This window comes from Vidua macroura, chromosome 6, assembly GCF_024509145.1.
Source record: "Vidua macroura isolate BioBank_ID:100142 chromosome 6, ASM2450914v1, whole genome shotgun sequence".
Lineage (NCBI taxonomy): Eukaryota > Metazoa > Chordata > Aves > Passeriformes > Viduidae > Vidua > Vidua macroura.
The window spans coordinates 29746229-29767115 of NC_071576.1; the positions used below are offsets into that span (position 1 = coordinate 29746229).

The 20887-nt window shown below is 34.7% G+C and overlaps 1 protein-coding gene across 1 annotated transcript in view; it reads right to left on the bottom strand.

Annotated features, from left to right (window-relative positions):
* Nucleotides 1–20887, bottom strand: part of DPH6 (diphthamine biosynthesis 6) — a 199988-nt gene that overhangs the window by 141038 nt on the left and 38063 nt on the right. The window contains exons 4-5 of the mRNA XM_053980646.1: nt 16100–16173; nt 13868–13986 (exon numbers count right to left, since the gene is read on the bottom strand). Coding sequence (XP_053836621.1) covers nt 13868–13986; nt 16100–16173 — 193 coding nt within the window. The remainder of the gene's footprint in view (nt 1–13867; nt 13987–16099; nt 16174–20887) is intronic.

Below are 20887 nucleotides of genomic sequence, written 5' to 3' on the forward strand. Positions count from 1 at the left end.
AGGAACAACTGTTTCAAAAGCTGACATCTTCAACCAAGTAAATTGGATTTGATACAAAGTGGTCAAAAGGTCTTACAATATGAAGCAAATGAAAAAAAAAATATAACTCCTGAAACTGAAGGAATACTGTGAAATTTTCAGTTATCCCATTTTTTACTACACTTAGTTATTGTGGTTTGGGCTCCTTTTTGTACTGATACAATACTTCTCTATTTTTTCCTACTCTCCTGCTTCATACTGTAATAGGTATCATTACAGAGCTGCAATCAAACTTACTCCATTCAGAAGCAATTTCTAAAATATGTACCTTGCAAAGCACTTCAGATTGTTGATGATGAAAGCTGTTACATAAAGGTACAGTACACTATTTATAAAGTCATTGCTGAGTTAAAATAGCTAATATGTCTCTTAACTTCTATAATCGTGATCTTGGTATATTTAAATTCCTGTGAAACTAAAACAAGTTAGAGTGAATGAGATTTCAAAACACTAAGAAAGTTTTTAAATATTTCATTAAAGCACATTAAAAATTCCCTTACCATGTAGGGGAATGCTTTTAAAACTGCTTAATAATTAAAGTTTAAAAAGACTGAGGTTTTTTCCACCCTCTCTTCCTTTTTTTGTATTGGTTTATTGCTTTTTTTTTAACAGACTAAAAATGTATGTGCTAGATATGTGATAATAATTTGTTCTTGTGGAAATAGTTTTGAAATATATTAATTCAATTTAAATAGTTCAAATAGTTCTGGTGATCTCTCCCAACTTACATCAGGTTAGCATTTTGTCCTTGATTATAATGGGATAGGTATTAGGCCAAACAAGCAATTTCTCTTGATGTAAATGAAAGAGTACTGCATTACAGTATCATTTCACACATTTACATTAACATTCTTCCTTTAATATAATTACTTTGCTAAGATAAGCAACCTCTCTCTCCTTGATAAAAAAAGATTGATTTCCTCTAAATTTAAACCAAAGGATACATTACAAACATATGAGAAGGGAAGAAGTTGTCAGAACCAGACACACTGACATACAATTTCTTTCACAAGGTTCTCTTTGGTAATATGGACACATCTTCTGTCCAGTACTGAATTTTTAAAAACCAATAATTTAAAAGAAACTACGATACAAATAGTTTATGAAATACAAATAAATTGCCTACATATACACTATGGGTAAACTCTTTAGTGATATCCCACACCTACATGAAAATCTGTGGAGTGCAATGTACCCTTCCTGTTTCTCAGCAGAATTCTATTTTTGGACAGCTTGCATTTATTTTGAAACATAGTACTTCTTTTAGCTTCCAATAGGTTTATATTGTGAGTGAATAGAGACTGTCTGGTAAAGTCATCAGGAACCAAGGTAACTTTCAATTTGCAGAACCAGTAATCCACATTTCCAATCTCTACCGCTGTGCATGCATAGATGAAGCTGTATGTCTGTTGCTACAATTAGTATAATTAAGTATTTGGAACTATACTTAACGAAATAGTTTTTTAAAATCTATACTTCTATTTGGTACACTTTTCTTTATTGATTCAGATTCTTAAAATGACAAGAAGAACAACGTATTATAAATTCTTAGTACCGCATACTCCAAATTTATCCTCAATGGAACTGAGTGGATGGATAAACCAACAACAAGGTCCAGAGCCTGGATGACTCTATGTAGAATTAAAAAATTAATTAGGAACAGAACTATAATTTGCAGGACTGACATCTATTTTATTTAACTTACATGTACCAATGGGGGGCAATTAGAATTCAATTAAAATACTCACTTTTATTACTTCCCTGACTGACCTTGAAGTTAATGCCTGTTTTATTTAATTGCATCATCTATGAATAAATGTTAACCCTAGAATGTTATGGCCCATTATTTTCAATGCATTTTTAACTCCCCAACTTAACTACATCCATCAACTTATTATGTGCTGCCAAGAGAGCAAGTGGGGCTTTATTTCTTTGAGATAGACTAGTATATGATAACAGAAACATCTCAAAAATTTTGATAATGCTGTTTTTGACAGTGTTCAATAAAAGGAATTGTGCTTTCAATTCCAGTTTTGTAGTCTAGCTTGACTCTAAATCAGTAAGCGACAGCACAAATGGTATAATCACTTCAGAGTAAATTCTACTCCATCTGTAATTCCTGATAAATCCACTGACAGAAGCAGAACTCCTTCCTGCAGATATCAACAATGGCTGCAGAATGCTCTTATGCACAGCCACAAGACAAGTGTAGAGGACTGCAGCAATGTCAAGAGATTGGAGCAGAAATTAATAGCTTTGTTCTGTGGTGAAAAAAAGAACATTACTAATAGGCATTTCACTACTTCTGAGTTATGCAAAGGAACCATATTTTAAATGGTTTACTTTGTACATATGTATTAGTGTAGCATGAAGCCCTCACCTGAGGGGCAACTACCTGATATTACTTGCATTTATCAAGACCATTAGAAATCCAAGTTACATTTTCATGGCATTACATTCAGCTAAAAAAAAAAAAATCTGTATTCTAAAGCCTTATCTGACTAACAAGAACATGTTTGATACAAGTTCAGAATTTTAAAATTGTCTGGATTCTTAAGAAAGTCTTTTAAAATAAAAAAATCTATTTTCACATCTTAGTAAAATTTCAAATAAATAAAAATAAATCGTAATTACCAATTTTAAGAAATCTTGGCATATAAAGCTCTTCTGAAAGCTACATTGAACCAAACTCTAACCCATAATACATGGACACATTGTAAAAGAATCACCACCACACACACACATCAATAAAGTATGAGTTAACCATGATATGTTGATAATATCGGAGGGGAAAATCTCCAGCCTTTCCTGACTAATCAACCCAACAATTCAAAAACTTTATCTTGTTACTCAGTGACTTCTTCCATAAAATAAGTTTAAAAAAAAAAATCTCCAAAATTGGTATTATCATCTTCTTCTTAAAATAGCTTGTTCATAGGATTGGGATAGGCTTTTGGAGGGAAAAATACCACCTATTTTAAAGTTACAGGAACATGAAATTCCTTTTTTATCCCTGACTTCTTGAAAAGTAGCATTGAGAATAGTAGTAACCACCATCACTATGAATGTAAGGGACCAAGACTTAACTTCTGATGATGTAGGGCTGTATAATCTGCAACAAAGTTTCTGGAGAGATCCTAATTAGCTGCTCACCAAGAGCAGAATTATTTAGAATTTTGAATACGAAAAGAGGCAATGAAAGACTTTGGTTTTCTGGAACCAAAACTAGTTTCTTCTCAATTTTTTTATCATAAAGAGAACAGGGTTAACAATAAGATGATAGGACCTGTAAGGTAAAGAAATACATATAGAAAGCAGAAGAGTATAAAGGATAAAGTGACCCTCATCTTAGAACTGGAACAGAGAAAATAGGCCTTATTTTTGAAGGTAAATTCCTCTATTTTAACCATGTCTTTTTTTTCCCCCTAAGTTAACAATACAAAATTAGTGGTTTTCAAAAGGAGGGTCAGGCATTATTCTTTACACAGTACAGAATACAGGAGAATGTTTCTAATAATACATGAAAAACCTGTACATAACAGCATTAGCTGGTAACATAGGCTTACTATGTAGGAGTGCAGGAATGTGTTATAACCTTCACCAACTAGAAGTGCACATGCCACACAGATATTCTTGAACTGTAGATCTATACCTTAAGTTGCCTTGAGGTAAATTATTCCTGGTGTCATATTTAGCTTTCATTTTTATGAAGAGCTGGGAAGTGAACTTTTCATCTGGTACCATAACTTGACAGGTTCATTCTTAACTTCCTCAAAACTTTCACACATGAAAGGCTGTGTTAACAATGGTGAACTGGATGGATTCCTTGGATTTTCTTTTCAAAAAAAAAAAAATTGTAAAAACAGCTTAATTTTTGTATAAAATTAATGAAAAGTGCAATAAATACTTGATATTACTGCACATTTAAAAGATTTGAGATGAATATACTTCTAATATATTGTATGAAAGAGGAAAATTCATGTGACTTGATTATGCATCTACTGCTCTTTTCCCCTTGCTCTTTTTCTTCTTCTTTTTCTTTCCTTCTTTTTTTTTTCTGGTATGTGATAATTTATCCAGTGTGGGAATTGTACAGGGATGGAACCTGTAGACATACTGTAGATACAGTAACTTTTTTCAAGCTAAGTGATACTAAGTGATAAAGTTAAAAGACATTAATCCCAAAGTGGTTCTAGCATATGTTTCCAGTGCAGTTTAATCGGGATCTCAGTTTATCTTCCTTCTTGAACATTCTTCAAGTATGTTCTAAACCAGGTTAGTCTGATGTCATAAAATTTTAGAATTCTGAGAGGTAAAAGGATTTAAAACTTTTCATCAAAGTAGTATTATCTCTAATCTCTTGTGGTTTTTTTTAAACATCAAAGATGTTTGTGTTCTAGTTAAATCTAGGATTCAAAGCAATTTAGCTCTGTCATTTCAAGAATAGAATCCTCAAAAAATCTTTGAAGAAATTTTGTACTGTTTTATCAGATAACAAGGCAATATTTCCAATCAGATTCTTTTACAAAATCACAGAATCATAGAATGTGTGAGGTTGGAAGTGACCACAGTGAGTCATCTGCTCCAACCTCCCTGCTCAAGCAGGGTCATCCTAGAGCACGTGGCACAGGTTTGTGTCCAGATGGCTCTTGAATATCTCAAGTGAGAGAGACTTCACAACCCCTCTGGACAATCTGTTTCAGTGCTTGGTCACTTACACAGTCAAGAAGCTCTTTTTCATGTTCAGGTGGAACTCTCTGTGACTTGGTTTCTGCCCATTGTCTCCTGTCCTATTGCTTGGTACCACTGAGAAGAGCCTTGATCCATTCTCTTTCTTTCCCCACTTCAGCCACATATACTGAGTTAGTCATCTCAGTCATCTCTTCTTGAGGCTGAACAGGCCCAGCTCCCTCAGCCTTCCCTCATAAGAGAGATGTTCCACACCCTTAATCATCTTTGCCACCCTTCACTGGACCTGCTCCAGTAGCTCCATGTCTCTCTTGCCCTGAGGAGCCCAGAACTGGACACAGCACTCCAGGTCAGGCCTCACCAAGGCTGAGCAAAAGGACAGGATCCCCTTCCTCAACCTGCTGCCAATGCTTTTCCCAATGCATCCCAGGACACCATAGACCTTCTTGCCCACAAGGACACACTGCTGGCTCATGGGCAGTTTGCTGTCCACCAGGACCCCCAGGTTCTTCTCCACAGAGCTGTTTTCCAGCAGGTCAGCCCTCAGTCTGTGCTGGTGCATTGAATTATTCCTCCCCAGGTACAGGACCCTGTATTTGTCCTTGTAGAATTTCAGAAGGTTCTTCTCTAAAATCTTGGTAGTTTGAAAAAGATTGTGGAAGAATTGTATAATTGCTGAAAAATAGCATTAAACTACTTTTAATCAAATGCAGCAAATAGTTCATCTCATTAAAAGTAATGACTGAGTCAATTTCTTCTCAGGACTTTTAATGAACCTAAAAAAATTAAATCCGAAGTTATTAAAGTTACAGTTCATACAGCCACATATGTATGACTTTCCTGATATAAATTTTTTTAGTAGAATACCTTAAGAACATTGTTTGTTTATTAATCTATTTAATTCAAATTCAACTGATCTAGCACCACATGAATACAAATGTGTGTTAATAAAAAGATATGTGCTGTTTTGTCCCTGTTGTAGAATTCTTGTATTTCATACTTTGAACAGTTCTAATTCTAGTAAGCTTTGTAGAAAATAATTGAAACTTCATTCTATGGAAGAGAAAGAAGTGTGGTGCAAGTGGTAAAATTTGTGTCATTTTCATTAAATACATCCCCACGCAGACAAGTTATAAACTTTTTAAAAATTCACAATCCCCAAGTGGATCAAAAGAGGTTTCTGACAGCAAAGATCAATAGATCTGCTGCAAAAGGGTAAAAGGCCAGAGCAGAAATAAAGGATCAGACTAGGACAAGAAGTCCTGCAAAACTTCAACTCATAGTGACCTGAAAAGCAAACATCTATGGCTCTAACTACACAGATATGTCTTTAAAGGTTTATGTCCTGTTTCAACACATAAGTCTGTAAAGTAAATGGGCATCTAAAACTTAAATTGTATCAAACATTAAAGACCAGCAAGTATATATTCTAGTATCAAAAATATACCACTTGTACCTCTGTATTTTCATATTGTTAAAATTATTTCTGATTTTGACATCTCTTACTAAGTTCTCTTCCACAATTTTTCAGCTCCATGTTCTAACTATTCTTCTGTTTTTTTCACTATAACCTATACTTCCTTTCCTGTTTCACTTTAAATGCCTAATAGTGCGCTCTTAGCCTGCTGCTTCCATTTAAATTTTCCTTTAGATGATGTGATCTCCTCAAACTGCAAAGTGATATTTCCATTCTTAAGCCATCTCTCTCCTACTTTGTCTGTCTGTGACATCTCCTTAACAGCACTCAATAATGTCAGCTTTCAAGTACTTTTCTGTTTTCAGGCATATTCCCTTACTCTTCTTTCTAACTCCTGTTATCTGTTATGACAACAACATCCTTCCTATTTTCCAATGTACAGGCTCAGAGGTAGCAAAGAAGGAATCTTATTTCTCTCTAATTTGTTTCTAAACTGAGTTATGCAAAATCTCATTTCTTCCTTTTCTCTAACACACTTTATTTTCAAACATTTCTTTATACTTTATATATGCACTAAAATCTCTTTCTGAAAGCTCATCTTACACTGATAACAAAGTATCTGTCATTCATATACAAGCATCAAGGCAAGTACTGTTCTAAATGCAAAGATTTTTTTTCATCTGATTTTCCTAAACTTTCAACTACGAATCATACTTTTACTTTAAGTCCATTCCTAGTTCTCATTTCTCTTATTCATCTCTTTTGCAGCACATCTTAAACCCCAAGCTAATTTTTTTTGACTTTCAGTCTTGCATACAATTTCCATTTATCTGTGCTGATCTTTTTCTGTGTGAAACTTTTCTGCCAGGAAAAAAAAAAAATGGCCTGAGATAAAATGGCTCTCTGTTTTTATAAGTGTTTCTAAGTCTTTTCATGCAATGTCTAGTGAACAAACAGCTGTTGTATCTTTTTTATTTTTTTTTATCATAAATAACATGAATTGTGGAGATAAATGGGATGGTAAACAAATATATTAGGGAACAAGCCTAGAGAAAAAGTGTCAAATGCACTTAAACTCTAAAGGGCCAACTAAGTTTCAGAAGATTTGTTTGAAAATTCAGTGACAACATAATATGCTAGTTAGGAAACAAGATTTCAAAGAGGGAAAAGAATAATAAGAACATCTTTCCCAAACTACATCATAGGTAATTTATCAAATTTATAATCTGAAAAACATTAAAATTAATTAAAAGTGATCATATGTCTAGATAATCAAGATAATACTTCAACACTACACAAGGATAATTTTTCAAATAAAAATTTAATGCTAGTTTTAGAATACATTATCACTATCAGAATAGACAAGCATTAAAATCTGACAGAACTTGAAAAATATTATCAGTCATTTTATCTTTTATTTCAAATTAAGATAAACAAAATAAGTGTTCAATAAACAAGTTAAGTGTTTAAAGTAGATGTGGCATTTTGAGATATGATTTAGTGGTTATAGTGCTATTGAAGGTGGGACATGATGACCTCAGAGCTCTTTTCCAACCTTAATGGTTCTATGATTCTAAGTGTTTTTCATATTAATAAAACAGAATGTTCTCAAAAGCAAATGTTGTGAAGACTGTCATAGATTCTACTACAGCTCTAGTGTCTAGTAGCTGCACAAGGAAGAAAGCAATGGAATGATCACCTGTAAATAAGCTGAACTAGCTAAGAATAATGTAAATGTTTAATTTACTTAGCAATAAGCAAGTAAACAATCCTTACTGTACAATATATAAGAAAGCAACTGGGATCTCATATTGATTTAATAACAAAACGTTATTCAATTCCTGCTGTTATGTTTGCGAATGGCCTGAGAATTTAAAAAAAATATTTGGAGGAATTAAGTATCTTCCCCTGTGATGACAAGGTCCTTCAATTTCCGCAAAGTTACTTTAAAATTGCTCAGTACTAAAAACACATTTTCAAAGAACACTGTTCCTCTCCATTACACAGATGATGTGCTCAGACAAAACTCACAACCAACAATTTTACTTCAGGATATGATCTGCCATTGAAGCCAACCCAATTTATAACAACCATTCTATTGAAAGAGAGAGTTCTGCCCTCTATGCAGCCATGGTTTCTACAGAGCAAGTTCCCTGTACCCAGAAAAAAGCAGATCCTGCTGGATCACCTATATGCAGCCATAAAAACACTGGAGCCTTTACAGTGGCAGAAGCAAGCACAGACTTGTGGTTTGGAAGAGTCAGCTAGAAGTGGGATGGAAATGCTGCCTTTTGGCAGCAACTTACTATTAGATCAGTTTATCTGTACACTAAATTACACCCTTCAGAGCTTAACCAGGAACTGTGTGGTGCTAGGTCTTTTTTAATGCAGCTCTTTACATGTAAATCTTACTTCTGTGAAAACTAACATGACTATGGCTATCAATTTCAGTCAGTCAGGATTTCACTTCTATACACCAGAGGCATACAGAGGCTGCATCCAGCTGGTGGCCAGTCACCAGTGGTGTCCCTCAGTGTCTGTACTGGGACCAGTTCTATTTAATATTTTTAAGATGACATGGATGAGGGCATTGAGTCCTTCATTAGTAAATTTGCAGACGACACTAAGCTGGGAGCTTGTGTTGATCTGTTGGATGGAAGGAGGGCTCTGCAGAGAGACTTAGATCAGTTGGATGGATGGGCAGAGTCCAACAGCATGAAGTTTAATAAGTCTAAGTGCTGAGTTCTACATTTTGGCCACAAAAATCCCCTACAACATTACAAGCTGGGGAAAGTGTGGCTGGACAGTGTTCAGGCGGAAAGGGACCTGGGGGTGCTGGTCGACAGCAGGTTGAATATGAGCCAGCAGTGTGCCTTGGTGGCCAAGAAAGCCAATGGCATCCTGGCCTGCATTAGGAATTGTGTGACCAGCAGGAGCAGAGAGGTCATTCTTCCCCTGTACTCAGCACTGGTGAGGCTGTACCCTGAGTGCTGTGTCCAGTTCTGGACCCTCAGTTTAATAAGGATGTTGAGATGCTTGAGCACGTCCAGAGGAGGGCAACGAGGCTGGTGAGGGGCTTGGAATACAAGCCCTATGAGCAATGTTTGAAGGAACTGGGGCTGTTTAGCCTGGAGGAGGCTTAGTGGTGACCTTATTGCTCTTTACAGCTTCCTGAAGGGAGGTTGTAGACAGCTGGGGGTCGGTCTCTTTCACCAGGCAGTAACTGACAGAACAAGAGGACACAGTCTCAAGCTATGTCAGGGATGGTATAGGTTGGATATTAGGAAAAAAGTTTTCACCAAAAGAATAATAAAATACTGGAATTGTCTTCCCGGGGAGGTGGTAGAATCACCATCTCTGGATGTGTTTAAAAAAAGACTGGATATGGCACTTGGCGCTATAGTCTAGTTGAGGTGTTAGGGTGTTAGGTTGGACTTGATGATCTTAGAGGTCTCTTCCAACCTCATTGCACAGACACCCAGGTGTCACCTGGGTTTAAATAATAGAATCATTATACTAAGAAACAATATTTTCTCATTTTCGATTAAAGACTCGTATACAAAAACATACACATCCCTCAACTATCAGGATAGTGGATTCCATGAATAGCAGTTTACCAATTTTCTAGACCATGGGAAGCAAGCATCAATATCTTCTCACACCAAAGGAGGTTCGTGTTAAATATACTTACTACAGACAGCTTGTTTTAGTGAAGGAACTTGGGATTTCCTGACAGACAGGAGATGTCACTGGCTCCCTAAGGACTCATTACTCCATTGGGAAGTAGCCTGCATAAGTAACTAAGACCTATACCACTTCAAAATTTAGGTTTCCACAGACCTTGTGATTTCAACTCTACCCATGGCTGGGAATGTAGAATATCTATAGGCACTCACAGCAGCTGGACCTACAAGGTAAAGAATGTAGCCACAAAATTAAAGAGCTCCACTTCAAATGCAGACTGATCAGCCCCGATTCAAAATTTTGGCTTTTATTATTGTTCAACAGTTGAACAGTGCTACGGTATCATTTCTTTCCTGTGGTCCAAAGAGCAGCTACAAGTCAGAAACATAATTTAATAATTTAATCAGAGTTTTTATTTTTCAAATTAATGTTTCAATTATCTGATCACATAATAACAATGTGGGTTTTTTCAGGTATTAAATTAAATAATTAAGGATTAGTTTACTATAACCAAACTGGGAAAAAGCTGCAATGTATAAAGTGAATAAATGCATAATAATCTCCTAAGAGATAGGAATTTGAGTTTATATTCTAATTTTGACTGAAACATTGAGGAAGCAATTCCACACAACCCTACATTCTCAAGGCAACAGTGTGCACTTGGAAAACTTACTCAGTATATATGCTACTTTTGAAACTTCAAGAAAATCTAGAAACGTTGTGGAAAAAGCTACTTTAACTGCATGACATAAAATCAACTTCCAAGTATATTCTCATATATATAAGAAATGAAGTTTATCATATCTTAAAAAGTATAGAGGTGCTTAAGTTTTAGTGTTAATACTTAACAAGATTTAGGTATAGATAACTATATAAGTAAACTGAAAGTAAATAAACTTGAACATCAAGTTTTACTAAGAATCATATTGTAAGAAGCTCAAAAATTTCTTCCAAATGTAACACTCCTCCTTCCCTCACTTACACATAGGTATTGCACCTTGTACTACAGTGGAAACAATTTGCTTTAGAATGAGGCACAGTTAAGACCAGTATATAAAGTTACCAAGTTCATAAGTTTATGAAGTTACCAAGTATATAAAGTTGAATCTGTTAAATGCATATTCTGCAAGTTAATTAGTATTAGTTAATCTGGAAAACACAAAACCAAAAATGAAGGAGATCAAAAATGCATCTTCTTATGTGTTACAGTAGTTACACAATTGTTCTATTACACAGTGCTATATGTGTCACATGAGTAATGGACATTACTGGAATTTCAGGCACACACACGTTAAAACCAATCAGTAATAGCTTCAATTTTAGCTGACACTGAATAACCTATTTCTGAATTTCTGGATTTCTACTGAAGGGGGGTATATTTCAAAGATAAAAGTATGATGTATCATACAGGCATCTTTAGCAGCAAGAAAATGGCACTGAAGATATATATTCAGCAGTAGCTTTTATACATATATGTAGTGCTCAGGTTTGCTATTAGATCATGGAATGTTTTTCTCTCATCGTTAAAGCTTTTGTAATACACTCTAAAGGAAAGAAAGCTGATCTACTTATAGATCAACAGAAGGCATGTGAAAAAGGTTGCTAACAATACTTTTTTTGCATATAAGTGAGAGCAATTGGTATCCCATCTGGGAAACTACACTACTCTGAGATAGAAAACTCTTGCCACTGGCAGGGTTTATGGTATTAATTTGTAATGGTGGATTTAGGGAAATGTACTAAACTAATGCTCATTTACTTGCATTATTATGTATTTTCTATATAAAATGCCAGGCTTTTACCCTGTCAATACCAGCACTGAGTTAATGGAAAACAGGACAAGGCGGGTGTACAAGTATGCCGGCACCCATGAATGTCAAGCTCAGGTTACAGATTTGCTTCTTGCATTAACACCTGTACAATGTATCACCTAATGCATTACTCTTCAGACTCTTAAATATGTTATTTTAAATATTTTCATTGCAGTTTAGCTTTGATTATTAATCTAAAAGGCAAAAAGTTAAACTGTATCTTATCTTCTTTGCCACTTGATATGTTAAACAGCCTTCATACCTTAAATCCACTTTAATAAGGCATGCAATTATTAAAGCATTACTGAATGGCCCCAGAGCACAAAAGCTCCATTAAATTTGCTTACATCTAATTACGTCTGCCTGAGGCAGGTGAGAAATTGACTCTGATAAGATCTTTCTTTTACCTGTAGCCAAAAAAATAAAACGGAAAAATAACTCGGAGTGATTTTCTATCTAATTGCTATCTACAAGTATTTATGGTATTCGCTCTTCCAATGAATAGCCCACAAAGCACTCTTTGTGCACTAACCAGTGCATTTTAAGTTTTTTTAAGACTGCAGAATACAAAAGACAAGCTTATCTTGCTGCAGGCATGACAGGTCATCAATGATGTCTATTTGGGAAACAGTTTTATCTATTACTTAAATAATTTATTTTCTTTAAAAAAATAGTTCTGATGTGAAAAAACATGTTACATATGTTTTGTGGACTTCATTTTTTTCTTCATGCCAGCTTAAGCAATGAATACATTCTATTTTATGGAAATATAACATAAATATATGAATATACTTTACATGGCTAGAAAACAATTATTTTAGATTTTTTTTTCCCCGATTTCAGACCAAGTGTTTTGTAGTAGAAAACATAGTATTCAATTCCAATATGTTTGTAACTGACCTCCCAAAATTCAAGAAAATGCTAATAAATTACATTGCTTGTTACCTGTAAATGAATGAGGGCATGTGGTATTTCTAATCATTCTAATCTTCCTCTCAGCCCTAGCAGATCCTACAGAACAATAGAGCGAGACCATCATAGTGACAATGTAAAAACTAGTTAGAAACTATACCAGATAAAGAGGAAGAAGTAAATAATTTTTTAAAAAATAATTAATTTTTAATAATTAATTTAATCCATCCACCCTAAAGGGATTACAATTCAGATCTTGGTTAATAATGAAGGAGAAATTACTTTATTATATATAAAGCACTCTCAGAGAGAGATTAGGTATTTGATGGGAAACTTGCCCAGGTAAACCAGACACTGGACTTCTAATGAAAAATTATGCAACACTATTTTCCAAATATATATCTTTAACCACTGATGCCACTTGCATGATACAAACCACTGTTTGCTACAGTGGACCACAAGTTTATAATCAACCCTAAAAGAAAAGGTCCTTTGGTCACATTTTATGCTTAAAAACTCATTTGCTACTCTGAAATAGAAAACTGCATAGGAGCCTGAAATGAATATGTTGTATTATTAACATGTCTCTCATGTGCTCCTTAGGTTTTTAGAGCACATCATTCCATAAGCCTTCTTATAAAACTCCATTTGACCTTATGCTTCCATTCAAGCAATAAACAGACAGATTAACTTTCATATTGATTTGCTTCAAGTTTTATAACTTCATTTTATATAGCTGATAATGAAAAGACATTGATTTTCTGGTATGCTAAGCAACTAAATTTTAAATATGAAAAAGAAATTTAGAGGCAATGATGAATTATTTCTGTTTCCTCTTATGGTTTACTAACTCCAAGTCTGTTGTTACACAAAATATTTTGGCCTCATAATTATATCTTGTTTGATATTAACTTCATGTATTTCTATTACAACTTTCACGGTTGCTTTATAATATTGTCTAGTCACAAGCCTGTATCATCTATAAATGAAAATACTGTGAACTACTGAATTATACATGCATCTTGACTGCAAATCAAAACGAAACCAGAACAAAAATATATGAGAGAAATTTAATGACTGTGTTAGGAAGAACTGCTTTCCAGTTTTTTCACATCTCCTTTAAGAATGAATTGCATCCTGTTAAATTAATTATTCGGACATCATGACTGGTATTGAGACATTTTTTATAATTTTTTTGACATTAACATTTCATATCTTAAAACATGCAACAAAAGTTCTGTTTTCTTCTGTTATGTTGTGGATTTGTCCATGGGAAATTTCAGTAGACAATACTGCTCAGAATCTGAATACATACCAAAAGCTGCCACTTTTATGATTATGGCTTGAACGTTAGATGATATAATTTCTTTAAGCAGTATTTCCTGGTTCCAATGCCAGAGGTAAGCTAAAGGCTGAAGATTAAGCCTTCTGCACCTTAAAAACAAACCAAAAATTGGATAAAGCCAAGTATAATGCTTTTACACAGTATTATTAATGCAAAATGAATTAAAATTTCTTTCTTTTCCTATCCTGAAATAACTTTTCTTCTATAATTTCAGTTACAACACCTTACTATTCATATATTTCATTATAAACATTAAGTCTAATATATTATTTTTTAAAAAAGAAATTAACTTCTTCTGACTATGATTCATCTACATAAGATGCAGAGGTAAAGAGATCAGCACAGGACTGTAAGTAAAACCATAACAAAATGTGTTCCTAAACCTTTTGGCACACAAAGCAATTAGCACCTTAGGAAATCATCACTTTTGTGAACACAGCTAAGGACAAAGTCACTGCTCTGTGATAAACGTGGCACATGTCACTAGTACAATATGCTGAATTTGTTGCTGTGATTTGGATCAACAACCAAGGAAAAGAATCATTCAGGAAAATATATACAGCTTGTGATACAAATTAACAACTTGTTACTGTAAAGTTAATAATTTGTTTTGATACATATCATATATAGACAGCATTTGATACGCAGCATTTGATTGTTTATCAAATTAGAGAATCACTTATTTTGCATTATTGATAGGTAACATTTCTGTAAATTGTCAAGAACCATCAGCTGGTGATTAAATGTGTAAGGTCTCTGAAAAACTTAAATATTTAACTATGAGACTAGTTCAGAGCCCTTATGATTTAGATTTATTTGCAAATTATCATGTTTTTCCTAATACATGGTCTTTCTCACATATATGGGCATTTCTCCCTATGTCAGATAGAAGAACCACTAGTATGATTGTGAAGGCTATATAGTTAAATGTATGTTTAATGTTGATATGTAAATGCATAGTTAGCACCCATATAATCTGACTGGTTTTCTTATTACTTTGATATGCTTTAAAAGAGCACTAAGTTTTGTGATAGAACTATTTAGCAGCTCTGAATGTAAAGTAATTACCTATGTGCCTAACTTCTGATAAAAAATTAGCTGAATTAATTGGGATGGCTTATATGAAACAACCTTATTGAAAGGGCTAAATCTACAGATCAATGTAAAGTGTTTTACTTTACAAGCCCAGAAATAATCATGCCTGTTTGAAATACTGTGATTTCCTGTCAATCTCTTAGCTGTGGTAAAGATGTAAAACTCACAATCAACAAAAGCAATCTTTTTTTATCCTACTAACATGTGAGGCAATTATTAAAATGTTGAAGTATAAAGGAAAAGAAAAAGGAGATATTTCTGACTGCAGTTTATCTATGTAAAATGTAAAGAAAACAAATGTGCTCTGTAACTTGCTGATGTGCGCTTAGTTGGCATAGCATTAATTTCACCATTCTTACAGCTGATAAAGGATTCCAGATACTTGCTTTCATCATCAACAAATCATTACTGAACTCATGAAACTATAATTAATTTTTAACACAAGGTGGTTTTGCATTTCATCAGATGTATACAGTAAAAATCTTTTTTCAGCTCAAATATTGGCCTACATAACAGACACAACTACCATTACATAATGCTCTTTTTTAATTAAGACTCTTAAAATAATCACAATCTATATAGACTTTTGTGCACAATAGGAATGACAAATGGAAGCTCCGGATTAATAATAACAAATTTTAGATTTAAGGAATTAAGGGAAGATGTGCACAGAAATATTATCTTCTAATTCTTGATAACAAGTCACAGGATGTTCCCCTACATCAAAACACTGGTGAAAAACAGAGGGACTTGACCACAACACTGTAGTCATTGGAACTGAGTTAGCTTCCTGTTGCAATCAAAGAACTGAACCTACTCAACTATGTTCATACCAAATCTATTTTCAACAGATGAAGAGAGATCTGAAGAGCAATCAAAAACCCTGGTATAATCTCTACTAGACTTTTACTAATGAACACATGGTTTCAGGGGGGAAAAAGTAAGAAAAATAAAAGAAAAAAAGAAATATCTAAATTAATGAATAGAATGCATTTGGTATCATAGAACATGAGAAATCAGGCAACTGTCTCTGCCTTAAATTTGAGTTAGAAAACAGACGAGTACTCTCTAGAATGTGTAGTCTGAAAAAGATTAGTATTTTCTTACACATCTTCCACTCGAACTCTCTGGTAGTCAGAAAGAATGGCTCCCACAGATACACCCTCTACTCCTTCTTTGTCCTGAAAAAAGACATGGAATATCAATGACACAGCATATAATATTTTAAGCTGCAGAGATTCAGTATCTCTACTTGCAGAATCAACCAAGAATAAGTATTTTTTCTGCGTCCAGAACATGGAACAGAATAGGCTGGAATGCAGTTCTTCCACAGAAGGGAGCAGCTCAGCTGACCTACTACATGGTTATTACTCTAATGCAGTCTACTTGACTCAAATGCCATTCTAGAGAAGATATAACCAAGGTAACTGAAAAGTATCAGACATAACAGATTGTCCTGGAGTTTTCCAGACATCCCAAAAATTCCTTCCAGCTTTTCCCTATAAGTGACATGTTAGCTAGTCCACCTACAAATAAATATCAGCAACATACATAATGCAATTAACTAAATTGTTAGCATTTGCCACGGTACACAGCACAAGAGAGTGTGAGATTACTCTTAACACCAGAACAAGAAAACTCACAAGAAACTTACTCAACATCACCTTTTAAAAATTCTGCTATAAAAAATGGTTTTCCAAGACACATTTTATGTTTCATTTAAATTACCTAAGCCAATGAACAGCACTTTATTTTTTCTTGTAAACCCACTGTCAATGTAACATTTCAAAATGCACATAGTTCCAGTATTTTGTGAGATCTTGCATTTTTAAATTGCTTGAGTCCCAATCAACATGATGAACTTTCTTTTTCTAAATTTTGCTCCATCTAGATTTCAGTAAAAGTTGTTTTCCTCTTTTAATCAAGGTCAATCATAACTACACACCATGATTTACTTTCTGGACCTGTTCCAAATCCTGTGAAGTTTGCAGCAAGATTCTACAACAAAATTTTTAGTTATATACCTGTGATGATGCATCCTGCCCCTGCCTGTCTCTTTTGGACTACTCTATGATCTCAGAAGTCCTGCTAAGCCTTGGCCAAGCAAGCTGAGCAGTGAAGTGCCTCTTGACTGCATCAGCTGGACGGTGAATCATTGCTGACTGTACCAGGAGTTTTTGTCTGGTAAAGGTCAAAACAATTCTGACTGCAGCATGCGGCATCATCTGCCCAACCAAGTTGGGCAGTAGAGGATAAGCAGCTATTCTTGGCAATCTGGGTAAATAATTTTCTTGATTCACAGCCCAAGTGAAATAGCAGCATTGTTACAAATTTCAAAATCAAATCAGTCTTTGCCTGATGTGCTGCTGAATTTAAAATTCAGTTCCTGTTTCTCATCAATAAAATTATGCAGGAGGTGTTTCATTCAAAATTATAATACAGTGAAAAATGTTCTGGTTTATGCCTGTCTGGGATATTCTTCCCTTAATCTATTATCTTACGCTTTACATTAATTCTCACCTCATAATTGCAAAAAAAAAATTAAGTTATTAATACCCAATATACATTTCAGATGTAAGAAACTGTATTTGTCAAAATTCCTACATATAGTAATCTAAAAAATACATCACTGTTTAAATTATGTACTTCCCCATGTCATTAATGCATAGATCCATTAATATGAAGATTAATGCCAAATCAAACAGTGTTCAGGTTGATGCTTCTCACATATCCAGAGGTAGCAGGAGTGAAAAAAATTACTTTTATCTTTCATTTGTTCATTATCCAATGATGGATCCAAAATTATTATCATTATTATCATTACTACTATCCATATGATATTATTTCTGCTTCTCTTTGAGCTTTCTCTGCAGTATTTCAAAGCTCTTTTGGTAAATCACAGATACTTCAATTTACTCAACTCACACATCTACAATAACATTTCTTAAAAAGTTAACACAGTTGTGCAAGCAGAATTTTCTTTAAATAAATTTGATCAACTGATTCATGAAGCCTTCTTGAATCTTCAAATATTTCTAAATTGTATTCTCTGTACTCCATTATTTCATGCTATTTTGCTATGCAGTCTTACCTGTACTGCTAAAACTGAACTTAAGTTGCATTCTTCAACATTCTTTTTAAAAAGGTTAGAAAGCTGTATGACAATCTTGGAAAACATGACTGATGTTAACAAGATAAATACTGTTTGTTTTTATTTTTATGTAAAATAATAACCTTAGCAATTCCTTCAGAATGTCCTCTGTCACAATGTGCAGACATCAAACAATATGTCCAAAAATATTAGAGAGTAACTATATCACAAACTTCAAAAAAAATGGTACCCTCATAATAAACAAATATGGAGTGAAATCTTATTTCCCAAAGACAGATTTACAGAATCTCCTGTTCATCTATGAAGATGGAAACTGACTTGCCCAATATACTTTTAACAATCTCAGAGAGACATAAACATATTTTTTATTCATTCTGTTTTTCAAGTTCTGACAAAATATATGCATCAGCAAAGATACTTGCTAAGAAAACTCCCTCAAACTAAAAATAAAACTAAATGGAAGTAGAGACTTAAATGTTATGTCCTTATACAAACACAATAATTCAATACTAAAATGATCTATTGCACAAACCTACTTGTTTGGGATTTAAAAAATTCTAGTCATGAGTCCCAGGAAATTTCATAACCATCCCATGATAATGGAATTTTAAAATCCACAGAAGGTCACTGTTGCATCCCAGGCTGCATTCAGATTAGGGGCTCTGATATGTGTTAGTTAGCCGGTTCTGTGTACCCCTGTGCACCTCCCATGGTTCCCCTCCCCGCCGTGGTTCGCTCCAGGTCTCTTACCATTGGAGCTCACCCTGCCAGTCTTGTAACCACCCCCCTGCCCACTCCGGAGAGTTCTGTGCCCGTCACCCCATTCCCACAACCCCATTCGCCCCAGAGCCTCGTATCTGCCCCTGCTGCATTCCCGTTGGTCGCCATAGTCCACATCACCACCACGGTGCCTGTCCCCATTGGGCGGGAGGGCTTCTTCCCTCCTTGTCCCGCCCCCTATAACATCCCGTGCCTCCCTGGTCCCAGCGCCATTTTCATCCACACAGAGCTGGGAGCGGTTCGCAGCTTCTCCACCGCAGCTCCTGCAGCCATTAAAGCTTTCCAGCCGTCCACACGGACAAAGTGGACAATTCCTTCACCTCTTTGTCTTGTCCCTCGCGCCAACGACAGAACGTGGCCAGCCCACCCCGGTGCGCGGCAGCAGAAGCACCCGGGAATCGTGACAAGGAGGAGCCAAGAAGGAGCACCCGAGCCGGGCGCTCTGGAGCTGCCCGGGACCGGGAAAAATAACACAAGCACTGCAGGTCACAGAACGTATACTAAATTACTACTGAAACAATGGCCCAAACTTGAAACTAATGCTTCTCAGAGATTTTGTTTTGAGGTTGTTTAGGTGTTTTTTACTATACAAATCTATAACACATTGGATGTGCATGATTATGAATGCATATATATATAGGTACACAAGCAAACACAAACATGTACACATGTATGCAATATATATTGGTGTTAGTAATGCAAAAACAAGGCTATTATTGGCTGCTTGATTACATTAAATCTGATTTAAATAATAACATAGAAGTTTGTCTGCACTTATTCTAGTTTATTTCCTTTGATAATACATAAGTTTAATTGTTTTTTGAAATGGCAGTACATCATGTCATTTTGCAGTTGTGGTTAGCATTCATGTTTAAAAAATTCTCACAGGTATTTATTTATCACCATCTCTTTTCATTCAGTTCTTCTCATGGTAAACAGCAAATATAAACTTTCGTCACTGTCTAGACAATAGCTTCCATGAGGAGAAACACCAATATACTTAATACATGCTTTGAAGTGGGAGAACTAGTTAATATATTTAAATTCAGTGAAATGGAATGAATTCAATCCCCCTATTTTGTCCAGTTCAAAAAATTAAGGCTGGAGTGGCACAAATTCAAAAAGTAAGAAGATTTGAAAGGAAGAAGGATGGAGCATGAGGTAGAACAGATAAAATACTATGGTCTAATAACTTTCATAAACTCCTCAACTGGACAAAGTTTACACAAAGCCTTGTCCCACAGTATATTCAGCTCAGTAGCTGAAGCATGCAAGGAGTACTAACTGAAAGCTGCTTCTTCCCTGGGCTTATTCTTTGGTATTGAAAGAGTTATTGGACACCTTGGACACCTTGCAAACAGCATTTTGTTTGACTAAGAGTTGATTATGGTTAGTACAGAATCCATCCCAGAATCAATAGTGCTGTCACTTTTAATGTGGAATCTGATCAGGTTTGGTACCATTAAAAGCATGTTCACAAAACTGCACTCAGCAAGGGTAAACCAAGCTGACATCTGCAGGTAAATATCAGGGATCAGCACTGAACTCAAAAGCCAAGGAAGTGAATTTGGGAAAATTCAGAAGGAAACATGCTGTATCATATAAAAAGTAACAGATAACAGAAAAAAATAATCTGAGGAAAGTTAATATGAAATGATGTTTTTTCTTGGGTTGTGTGGATTTTTAAATTATTATTTTAAAAAGCATCATATGCTGCTAATTTAAGAGATGATTTACCTATTTTAAACTTTACTAATATGTATCTAGTGCAATAAGCTACTCTAAAATAAAAAGAAACTGCTTCTCTGGAATATTTGGATAATTCAGAAAGCATTTCTACTCAGTACAATATCCTCTGTAACAAAGTATTACAACACAAAATATGCAATGTGCACATAAAACCAGATACTCAACACAAATGTACACAGATGCTAACTAAGTTTTATTTTCCAGATGACATTTTAGAACTTGTTTTTCCCCTTTGGAGCTACCAAAAGTACTCA